At 40.8% G+C, this 12,609-nt stretch overlaps 1 protein-coding gene across 3 annotated transcripts in view; it reads right to left on the bottom strand.

The window, feature by feature from the left end:
- Positions 1-1,554: 1,554 nt before the first annotated feature.
- LOC132825847 (serine/threonine-protein kinase Nek6-like) overlaps positions 1,555-12,609 on the bottom strand; it is a 277,685-nt gene continuing 266,630 nt past the window's right edge. For all 3 annotated transcript variants that reach the window (XM_060841397.1, XM_060841399.1, XM_060841400.1), the window contains exon 10: positions 1,555-2,995. In XM_060841397.1, coding sequence (XP_060697380.1) covers positions 2,885-2,995 — 111 coding nt within the window. In that variant the 3' untranslated portion in view covers positions 1,555-2,884. The remainder of the gene's footprint in view (positions 2,996-12,609) is intronic.

Raw genomic sequence — 12,609 nt, 5'->3', positions numbered from 1 at the left:
CATAGGAAACGTTCGCATTTTCCAAGGATGGTCACAGCAGATTAATTGCCCAAATTGTTGCAAACAATTGTCCCACTCCCAATCGACGCTGGCTATCTTGAGTCGGCAGTTTTTGACCTGGAGTTGGGGTCAGTTGCAAATTGATAGCTCTCACTGCGGATTTAGAGTCATAGAGGTGTGCAACATGGAAACAGACCCTTCGGTCCAACCTGTCCATGCCGACCAGATATCCCAACCCAATCTAGTCCCACCTGCCAGCACCCGGCCCATATCCCTCCAAACCCTTCCTATTCATATACCCATTCAAATGCCTCTTAAATATTGCAATTGTACCAGCCTCCACCACATCCTTTGGCAGCTCATTCCATACATGTACCACCCTCTGCGTGAAAAAGCTGCCCCTTAGGTCTCTTTTATATCTTTCTCCTCTCACCATAAACCCATGCCCTCTAGTTCTGGACTCCTCGATCCCAGGGAAAAGACTTTGTCTATTTATCTTATCCATGTCCCTCATAATTTTGTAAACCTCTATACGGTCACCCCTCAGCCTCCGACGCTCCAGGGAAAACAGCCCCAGCCTGTCCAGCCTCTCCCTGTAGCTCAGATCCTCCAACCCTGGCAACATCCTTGTAAATCTTTTCTGAACCCTTTCAAGTTTCACAACATCTTTCCGATAGGAAGGAGACCAGAATTGCATGCAATATTCCAACAGTGGCCTAACCAATGTCCTGAACAGCCGCAACATGACCTCCCAACTCCTGTACTCAATACTCTGACCAATAAAGGAAAGCATACTAATTTGATGACAACAATCCAGTTTCTAATAATCTCTGGCATGAATTTCACCTTTATTGACTTTAATTTGAATCTGGCCCCAGGTTAAGGAGATTGCCAATCTTCCAACAGCAGAGATGTCACCAAGCTGGGTAAGTTGCCAATCACATTCAAGAGTTCTCATAGATAGCAAACTGAAAAGTGAATGCAAATACATAAACATGTTAAAGTTGAACAAATATGAACAATTGATTTGAGAAAAGTATTTTCAAGCACAGGATTGTTTTTATCATAAAGGGAAACCTTGATGCTACACAAATGTAAAGTTCGCTTTCCAAGGCCAAAAAGGTTCTTCAACAGTTGTGACTTTGTACCCCATTCAAGGCAAATGTCTACTCATTACAAACTCAGATTTTTTCAGGGATTTTTTAACAATGTTTTACAGCTAAAAGGGGAGTTTCATCAGTTCAGTGATTTCTAAAGACCCATGGGGTCTTCCAACAGCTCATGCTATGGAATCAGTGACAGCAAACTTTAGATTTCTGCATTTACCAGCTGCTGCTGTCAGTTTCACAGGTGTAATGACACTGAATGTTGAAAATGTTGCTGTTGTTGCAATGATATCAATCTAGGCCATTATGAGTTTCATGTACTCACTTAGCCCAGTTTGCTATGGCTTTCTGGACATAATGTAAATGTTATTTCATCTTTTGAATGATGCTCAAGAAGCAGTGCTGCATCATTTCCTGCCTGAGGATTGATCAACCAAAAGCTGCATAATTAAAAGTGACATTACTTTTATTTCAACGAATATAAAAGTATTACAAAAAGAATTGCAGAATAGTCTACAGCACATAGTGTTAGAAGTGAACTCGTTTAAACATGGCAAAGTGGAAGAAAAGAATGGACACAGCTCTCAGCCTGAAAAGCAGAGTAGCATATCTGTGCCAACAGACTTACTCGGTGAAACCAACATCATATCACTAAGTAAAAATGCTCTAGAATTTATCCACACAAAATTAGCTGGACTTGTTCTGTAAATATTATTGGAAAGGCGGACAACACCTAATGATGTCTTTAAAATCTAGATATAGCTCATTAGATAGAAGTTCATGAGTAAAAAGTAAGGTTTGGCTGACAGCAGCACGTTTTCCAGATGGTGCTTTATTAGTCACAATAAAAGCACACAAAGTTCTAATTCTAGTGTACATGATCAACAACTCACTTAACTAAATTCTAAACCTATCAGCCATGATCAAATGGTGGGGCAGATTCAATGGGGCTCCCAGATCTTAAGGTCTTTTCAATAGGTAATGTTAGTAAAGTCTCCAGCTAAAGACCTAAAAGCTGGTGGCATAGAAAATTCCATAGGACAAGTTAATTTGTCAATCAATGCTAAAATATCATCTGTCACTGTAATTTAGGTAAAATCTAAGTACATAGTGTCAAGTTCTGATAAGACAGAAATGAATTAGATTCTATTACAATACTGCTACTTGAGTACTTGCCTACAAAGACATTATGTCTTGTGCAAAGGCATGATGAAAGTATGCTAAATAAATGAAAAGAGAAAGTACACTTGTTTTTTTCTAAATTAACATGTTAGTAAAACTACCAATTTTTATTATTATTTATCGATCATTTATTTTTCTGTCCAGTTAAGCATATTTTGTTTGTCATTTTTATCATGCCACACCCTGGCAGCAATATATCCAAACCTGGAGTGTGTCCTGAATTTTGTTTGGTCTCAGCACAATCTCATGTTTTTACCTTCTTTACTTTATCGTAACTTATAAACAGAGATAAGTGGATGAAATTAGAAAGTACATCCATAAATATATTTTTCTAGAGTAACATGGAACCATGAAACCTTATATTTTTTCACTGGACCAAATGGCAGAGCTTAACCATCCTACAATTGTTGGGAGCTAATCTAACAGTATCAGTCCTTACAGTGCTGTTCAACTCCAAATGGCTCAATCATATTCCGTTAATGATTCTGCTTTCTTGAAATCTTCATTGTGGCATTTCATTTGTGTTTGTTTAACAATATTCAAGCAGGATTGTGAGATAATTGTTCTTTTGTAAATTTTCATCTAGCTTATCATGTTCAGGTGCTTGATGTCCATCCATGCATCTGCTTGGCTATCTGATGCATGTAACTAATGTCAGGTCGAAGATCCGGTTCAGCGTTGATGCACATAATCACCAACTCTCTTAACTAAAAAATGAGAGAAATACAGTTTGTTAACAAAAAGATAGCACACTGCTTTATAACATAGTTTTCATGAAAGAAATTGCAACATTATTGCAACTAGTGGGAATGCTGTTTTGTGACTAAATGCTGTGAAGATTATGAGGTACTTCCATGGTTTTATTGGGAATATAGTCCAGAGCTGAGTGAATTTCTTAGTAAGCACTGCAGCAAGTGAGACTGATGCCCCGCCCTCTTTGGGACAAAGGACAGCAATACAAGCTCATCATCTTCAGCAGCATGAAGATACATGAGGTGAGAACAGAATGACAACCAACTGCAGTGTAAGCAGATTCTGAAACTTATGGCACCGGTATGCAGCCGTAATGAAAAACTACCATACAAAGCATCATTAACTATGCAAAATGCTGACTCCTCTATACAATTTAAAGCTTGCATAGCGAAGTATAATTATGATTTTTGGAAGCAAACTCCAATTTGTGAAAATACTCCTCGAAATTCAAATCTGTGAGAAATCTACGGATTCTTTGCCTGCTATGCCAAACTGCATCATTTGATTTAAACCGATGATTATCTAACAACTACTCTCAACTGCTTGTGAAACTGTTCCTTGTCAATACTTTGTAATTAATGTTAAAATCAAGAAAATGCTTAAAACTGCTTTCTGGTTTGGATTGATTATTTCACTTTTAAATAATTAATGGGAAAAACTTTACATTTTAACCTGAGTAATTAGGCACATACATATGAACTAGCAGTCCTTGAGAATGAAGTGAAATCCTCTACCTTCACAAAAGCCCTCAGTTCAAATCAGTAATCCTGGTGTTAAAAATATTGGCTAGTAAAGACTAAAGTTTTAAAGATATTTTATCAAAGGATGTGCGGGAGTGGTTATTATATCATTCTATGCATCTTGTATTTTATTTTACAATAATACCACAACACCATTATTGGTCTCACTATTATTGCCAAACACAAAAAAAACACTTCACATGTACTCACATAAATCTTCAACCCTTTTGTGAAATTATCAGAGTTACTTGGGAAGGTTCAATTTACTGAAACATAGTTTATGCGATCATCAAAAAAACAGGTTGATTTAATTATCCTGTTCAGCCCAGTTTAGTTTCATAATATGTTTCTATGGTTTTTAACCCATGAAAGAAAACAGAATGTAGCTCACTTAATATAAAAGGCAGTCCAATTTTATTGAAAGTGTTGTGCAGTAAATGGGTTTGCACAATGCCTCCTGAAGAGACCAATTCATGTCATGATTCTATTGTAGGTTAATGGATAGCTGCACGCCAATGATAAATAAACTTGCTGCTTTGGCAACTCAGTTGACTACTTGCCTGTTGGTGGGCTCTAAATAATTTGACAGTGAAGTTTTACAGTGATCTGGAAAAGTCACTATAAGTTTAACAACTGTACAAATGCAAACTTGCACAAGTCCACTTATTTTCAACTGTCCCAGCTGACATGATATCCTAGTCCACCTTAAGACCAATGTTACCATCCCTATAGGGATACTGCTGGATTGCACAGGAGTGGTTTCATGATTCTAGATTGAAGCCTTGAATGCAATTCTTTTGGTCTGTATATATAACGAATATAATCAATTCTGCACCTGCTAGGCATCAAGAATCTGTCGCTTATGAAAGAAACACAGTATGCAAAGTCTTTTCTCAAATCCTCAGCCAAGCTCAGTTGGTGTACTTTTGTAACTGAAGTCTCCGTTTTAGGAATACTACACCATTCATCTTCATCTTTGCTACTTGAGGACAAAGATAAGATTTCTATCTGCTACAGATAGTTGACGCATTTATTCCAAGTTACAAACTTGTTAACAGGCGAACAGAGGAAGAACAAATTGTGTTTGTTTTGGATCAGAATTCAGCTCCATGAATTTTTTTTTGTTATTTATTCATTTTGTGGGATATGGGCATCACTGGCTAACCAGAATTTATTGCCCTGGATGTCCTGGTGAAGGTGGTGGTGAGCTGACATCTGAACTTCTGCAGTCCATGTGCCGTGGATTGACCCACAATGCCATTAGGGAGGGCCACACCTACACGGCACAATCCAGTGTGGAGCCTCCCATCCCTTTCCACTTCACCAAATTCATCCGGAAAGTTAACTTAATTCAATATATTTTTCTTGCTGCATGTTGGATTAATTGGGCTGGAATTCCATAGGCTTCTTTCTCTGCCTGGATGTTAGCCTCAACAGTACGGAATGGCGAACTGATAGTCTTATGGAAAGAATTGTACGTGCTTGCAGAATCGCTGTGTTTTCCTTCTCTTCAATTCACTGGGTGGAAATTCCATCCAATTCCGCTATCGGCAATGATTCTTCTATCTATTTCACACAAATTATGCCAGTTATCATATATAAGATAATCAGAGGGTTAGATAAGATGGACAGTGAAAGCCTTTTTCCTCAGATGGTGATGGATAGCATGAGGGGACATAGCTTTAAATTGAGGGGTGATGGATATCGGATAGATCTGAGAGGTAGTTTCTTTTCTCAGGGAGTTGTAGGGGCATGGAACGTCCTGCCTACAACAGTAATAGACTCGTCAACTTCAAGAGTATTTAAATGGTCATTGGATAAACATATGGATGAAAATGGAATAGTGTCGGATAGATGGGCTTTGGATTGGTTCCACAGGTCGGTGCAACATCAATGGCTGCAGGGCCTGCGCTGCGCTGTAATGTTCCATGTTCTAACAGGCTGAAGCCAGGGTCCCAGCCTGTTAAGGATGACTACCTATCTCCAAGAGCTGCAAGCAGAAACAAACAAGAAGCAGCTCAGCAGTGCTTCCATGAGTAGTGGACATTGCTGGGGCTGCAGCTCCAAGGCGAGTGCCCCTCAGTAACATGACACACTCACTCACAGTCGAATTGTGTTGTGGACAGCAGGGCAAGGCAACCAGGCCCCTGAAATTAAGAGGTTTGTTGAGGGCACCAGTGTTAACTGTTGTCATAAGGGTGGCCATTGTCATGGCGAGGGTCCCATATAGGAGGCCAGCCTTAAAGACTGAACATCTACCCCATGCAGTCTATTGTACTGAAGATATGTAACTGTAAAATAAGATGTTTCTACTTTATATCTCAGTGTTAAAATTTTGAACTTCTGATGATCTAGAACAAAACAACATTGCTTTAAAATAAGAGGGAGAGCTGGGAGGTGAAAGAAAGGAGCAGTGCACAGCTGACTGACCAAGCAGTGAACTTTCACAGCTGACTGCCTGTGCTGTTCAGTTTACAATTAGAACATTGAATGGGTATATGAATAGGAAAGATTTAGAGGGATATGGGCCAAATGCTGTCAAAAGGGTCAAGGTTAATTTAGGATATCTGCTTGGCATGGATGAGTTTACCGTGCTTTACGTCTCTATGACTCTATTACTCTAAACTGGTTCTTCAAGGGATCCATTTCAAAGCATGGGTTAAATCTTCCTGGCTCATTGATGGGCTGGGAGGTTGGAAGGCAGGCAACATTGAGAGGAGAGACATTGGGAGGAAAGCCTGATTAATTCTCACTGCTATGCTATGCTGACAATGGTTGGCATATTGGCAAGAAATTGCAGAGGCTGCCTCCATGGAAGGAGAAAGTCAATCTGGCAATTTTGCAGCATGTTCATAGGGCCGGTGGTGGTGGGGTTTCTTTATGTGCATGCTATGACTCATGGAGCGACCCTCCCAGTGACAATAGCGCACCCTTGTGGCAACTGCACTATTGGTACCCTCAGCAAACCTTTTGGTTGAGGCCTGGCTGCTTTGCCCTGCTGACCCACAATGCAATAGTCAGCAAATATACCCACCAGTGAGGGATCCTCCTGCTAAAGCTGCAGCCTCAGCAATGTCCACTGCTAGTGAAGGTGCTGCTGAGTTGCTGGCTGTTTGGTTGTGCTGGCACTCACGGAGGCAAGTGCTCATCATTAACAGAACTGTGATCCTGGCAGCAACCAGTTAACTTGCCACCATTGGCATTATGCTGCTGAGTGTCCTACAGCTAACCAATGAAGGGTCAGTTCCCACTTGTAACTTCTACAAAGGACCTTTAAGGTAGGTGACAGAATTCAGCCCCAGTGATCTAATACCACTGTATAGTTCACTCTGAAATGATATAATCTACAGAAGTGTTGCTGCAGCAACTTAAGAACACAGTGGAAATACATGATTTATGATCAACTAATTCCTTTTTTCAACAATTTTGTTTCATTTAAATTTTTTACCAGTGCATTATAATGTATTAGTGAGATAAAGCAGCTGGTTATAAATATATTTATGAAAATATAAATAAAACCATGGACATTTTCACATTTTATTAACTGTGGTAATAATTATTTACATTGAGCAATTCTTGAAAATGGAAGTATTCACATTTGTATTTTTAATACTGAGCCACCTACTATCCTCACAGCACAGATTTATCAAGTTATTCATTAATATTCATTTGGTTATTGAGGCACAGAACTGCAAGAGAATCACAAACTGATATGTTTCAACTACATCCAACCTAATTTCAAGTTCAGTTAACTTTTGGTTAAACGTCATTGCCATGACTGGTTCAGTTATCCAAAATCTGTATTTTGGAATTAGAAATTTTCTCATACTCAAATCCATAATATGTGCATTGTACTGTCTGGTAGCATTGCCAGAGCGACACCAGCAGGAATAGGCAAATCATCTAACTATTATGCAGGAATTCCTCTCAGTTATTGACAGAGTATTGAGAATTGGACAGCTGAATTCCAGTGTGATATTACATCACAAACAGAAGTAACCATTTTATGGATCCAATTGAATTACAAACGGTAATGTCTAGTTGCTCAGACCAGGTTGAGGTCTACAAAATAGTTAAGGGGCCTTATAGTATGCCTATGGATAGATTATTTCAGTTCATGAAATTGAGAACAAACAAAAGACACAGCTTACTCCATATCAGATTTAGGTTAGACTGGGTTTAAGGGTGGAGGGGTTTGTGGTGGAGGCTCCACTGCTATACCCTGAGACAAATTTGATGGAACAACTGGCCTGTCAATTCTGTATCTTTGAACAGAGGATTTTGCAATTATTGGTCAATGTTTAAATATATATTCAACTTCTTGGAGCTAGATTTGAAAAAAGTTCACATTTCTTTTCAACTATGTTTTGCTCCTTAATGGATTTCTTCCTCCTTTAGTCAGCAGTAGGAGAATGATAGATGTGCACTGTGCATTAAGTGGAAGAGTTGCTCAACACAAATAGCATTCAGCAAAATTATAAAAACTAAGTTCAAATTATTACACTATTTTATTTCCCGTGAGGTGAACATGCAGAAGATGTTATTGACTTATTTCAATCGGTGCATCTGATCTCTGCACTGTACCATAAAATAGTGACTAACCTTGCTTTCCTATATCAGTGGCTTATCTTATTTAAGTTAAACTGAATATACAGCGAAACCTCAATTATCCAGCACTTGATTATCCGATTATCGGATTATCCGGCAAGATCGCAAGGTCCCAATGCTTGGCTAAACTATGCCATCTGACATTCGATTATCCGGAATTTGATTAATCGAACAAAATCCTCCCCACCGTGTCCTTCGGATACTCGAGGTTCCTCTGTATCTGTTATTTTATTCTGAACAGGATCTGTACTCCTTGTAATATCCTATCATTTCTGCACTTACTGAATTTATAGCTTTTCTCTCACAAAGGCTTCACTGTCTGTTTTACCTCTATCTTCATAGACATGAGGCAAAAGGCTCTCCCAATACAATGAGTGTGAGGTGCCTTTTCAATTACTCAGACAACCTTGCCAACTGTTCACTGTTTAATCTCTTGCATCTAATTTAACTAATTTTTGTCCTGGAGCCTTTTTCACACTTGTCAGCATACAGTTTTCCTTCAAATATTATTAAGCTGAACACTTACTTTTAAATGCTTTTACTTAAATACTTTTAAAAGGGAATGGTCCAACTTTCCAAAATGTGACAGTTGAGCATTGAAAGAATATAGATTTTGAGCCCCCCATTACTACGTGATGTTCTCTACATAATCTCTGTGAGTTAGGGAGGGAAAAGGTGGGCTATGTATCGGTTGTTAGGAGACCAATTTCTTTTTTTTAAAAATGAACTTCCAGTTTGGAGCTAAACTGATTTCACATTTTAAGACTTTGTATTAAACAGTTTAAAAACATGATTGACTAAACGCTATTTCAATAGGCAAGTTACATTTTAAACACAATCAAAACCCATCTCTCCAGGTCTGGGTTATACTAAACCTTAAATAGTCCTTGCAGGTTTCCTGGACCCAATCTCAAGTGGTTCCCACTCCTGAGGGTTCACTTTGGTCCTTTCCTTCATCAACCTGGGAACTTTTAACCACATAACAATCTTTTCATCATTAAAACATAGAACAATACAGCACAGAACAGGCCCTTCGGCCCACAATGTTGTGCCGAACATTTGTCCTAGCTTAAGCACCTATCCATGTACCTAGCCAATTGCCGCTTAAAGGTCACCAATGATTCTGACTCTGCCACTCCCACAGGCAGCACATTCCATGTCCCCACCACTCTCTGGGTAAAGAACCTACCCCTGACATCCCCCCTATAGCTTCCACCCTTCACCTTAAATTTATGACCCCTTGTAACACCCTGTTGTACCCGGGGAAAAAGTCTCTGACTGTCTACTCTATCTATTCCCCTGATCATCTCATAAACCTCTATCAAGTCACCCCTCATCCTTCGCCATTCCAATGAGAAAAGACCTAGCACTCTCAACCTATCCTCGTATGACCTATACTCCATTCCAGGCAACATCCTGGTAAATCTCCTCTGCACCCTCTCCAAAGCTTCCACATCTTTCCTAAAATGAGGCGACCAGAACTGCACACAGTACTCCAAATGTGGCCTTACCAAGGTCCTGTACCGCTGCAACATCACCTCACGACTCTTGAATTCAATCCCTCTGCTAATGAACGCTCATAGACCGTAGGCCTCTTACAAGCTCTATCCACCTGAGTGGCAACTTTCAAAGATCTGTGAACATAGACCCTAAGATCCCTCTGCTCCTCCACCTGACTAAGAACCCTACTGTTAACCCTGTATTCCGCATTCTTATTTGTCCTTCCAAAATGGACAACCTCACACTTGACAGGGTTGAACTCCATCTGCCACTCCTCAGCCCAGCTCTCCATCATATCTAAGTCCCTTTACAGCCAACAACAGCCCTCCTCACTATCCACAACTCCACCAATCTTCGTATTGTCTGCAAATTTACTGACCCACCCCTCGACTCCCTCTTCCAAGTCATTAATAAAAATTACAAACAGCAGAGGAGCCAGAACTGACCCCTGCGGAACTCCACTTGTAATTGGGCTCCAGGCTGAATATTTACCATCTACCACCACTCTCTGACTTCGACCGGTTAGCCAGTTCTCTATCCAACTGGCCAAACTTCCCACTATCCCATGCCTCCTGACTTTCCGCATAAGCCTACCATGGGGACCCTTATCAAATGCCTTACTAAAATCCATGTACACTACATCAACTGCTCTACCCTCATCCACATGCTTGGTCACCTCCTCAAAGAATTCAATAAGACTTGTAAGGCAAGACCTACCCCTCACAAATCCATGCTGGCTGTCCCTAATCAAGCAGTGTCTTTTCAGATACTCATAAATCCTATCCCTCAGTACCCTTTCCATTACTTTGCCTACCACCGAAGTAAGACTAACTGGCCTGTAATTCCCGGGGTTATCCCTATTCCCTTTTTTGAACAGGGGCACAGCATTCGCCCTCTCCAGTCCCCTGGCACCATCCCCATTGACAGTGAAGACGAAAAGATCATTGCCAACGGTTCTGCAATTTCCTCTCTTGCTTCCCACATAATCCTAGGATATATCCCGTCAGGGCCGGGGAACATGTCTATCTTCAAGTTTTTCAAAATGCCCAACACATCTTCCTTCCTAACAACTATCTCCTCTAGCTTACCAGTCCCTTTCATACTCTCCTCTTCAACAATACGGTCCCTCTCATTTGTAAATACTGAAGAAAAGGACTCAATCAAGTCATCTCCTATCTCTTCCAACTCAATACACAGTCTCCTACTACTGTCCTTGATCGGACCTACCCTCATTCTCGTCATTCTCATGTTTCTCATATATGTATAAAAAGCCTTGGGGTTATCCTTGATCCTACCTGCCAAAGATTTTTCATGCCCTCTCTTAGCTCTCCTAATCCCTTTCTTCAGCTCCCTCCTGGCTATCCTGTATCCCTCCAACGCTCTGTCTGAAACTTGTTTCCTCAACCTTATGTAAGCCTCCTTCTTCCTCCTTACAAAACATTCAACCTCCCTCGTCAACCAAGGTTCCCTCACACAACCATCTCTTTCCTGCCTGACTGGGTACATACATATCAAGGACATGTCGTATCTGTTCCTTGAAAAAGTTCCACATTTCAACGACATGTGGGCGGCACAGTGGCACAGTGGTTAGCACTGCTGCCTCACAGCGCCTGAGACCCGGGTTCAATTCCCGACTCAGGCGACTGACTGTGTGGAGTTTGCACGTTCTCCCCGTGTGTGCGTGGGTTTCCTCCGGGTGCTCCGGTTTCCTCCCACAGTCCAAAGATGTGCAGGTCAGGTGAATTGGCCATGCTAAATTGCCCGTAGCATTAGATAATGGGGTAAATGTAGTGGTATGGGTGGGTTGCGCTTCGGCGGGTCGGTGTGGACTTGTTGGGCCGAAGGGCCTGTTTCCACACTGTAAGTAATCTAATCTAATCCTTCCCTGACAGCCTATGTTCCCAATTTATGCAGCTCAGATCCTGTCTTGCAGCATTGTATTTACCCTTCCCCCAATTGTAAAACCTGTCCTGTTGCACGCACCTATCTCTCTCCATAGCCAAGGTGAAAGTCACAGAATTGTGGTCACCATCACCAAAATGCTCACCCACTAACAAGCCCATCACTTGTCCCGATTTGTTACCAAGTACCAAATCCAATATGGCCTCCCCTCTGGTCAGACAATCTACACAGTGAGTTAGAAAAGCTTCCTGGACACACTGTACAAACACCGCCCCGTCCAATCTACTTGATCTAAAGAGCTTCCAATCAATATTTGGGAAGTTGAAATCACCCATGACTACTACCCTGTGGTTTCTGCACCTTTCCAAAATCTGTTTCCCAATCTGTTTCTCCATATCTCTGCTGCTTTTGGGGGGCCTATAGTAAACACCCAACAAGGTGACTGCTCCTTTCATATTTCTGACTTCAGCCCATACTACCTCCAAAGGCAGATCCCCCTCGAACTGCCTTTCTGCAGCCATTAAACCATTTCTAATTAGCAAAACCACCCCCATTCTTTTTTACCACCCCCCCCGCCCCCCCAATCTTACTGAATTAGGGCTTGTTCCTGTTGTAGACTAGACAAATCTTTCAGGATCATTTAAAAACTTGCCCAAATTTTCAATCAGAGAACTCTCACTACTAACAGGTAAACCATAAAGGCTCAATCTGTTCTTTTTTCAGATCTCAGCAGACTAACAGTGTTCCTGAGTGTTTTAGAAACTTTTCCCCTCTCAAAAGCCCATTTCCATGACAATGTGAATAATTATTAAGGATAA

Source organism: Hemiscyllium ocellatum, chromosome 21, assembly GCF_020745735.1.
Source record: "Hemiscyllium ocellatum isolate sHemOce1 chromosome 21, sHemOce1.pat.X.cur, whole genome shotgun sequence".
Taxonomy (NCBI): domain Eukaryota; kingdom Metazoa; phylum Chordata; class Chondrichthyes; order Orectolobiformes; family Hemiscylliidae; genus Hemiscyllium; species Hemiscyllium ocellatum.
Note: the sequence above shows the minus strand (reverse complement) of the source record. Positions and strands in the feature narration are given on the sequence as shown.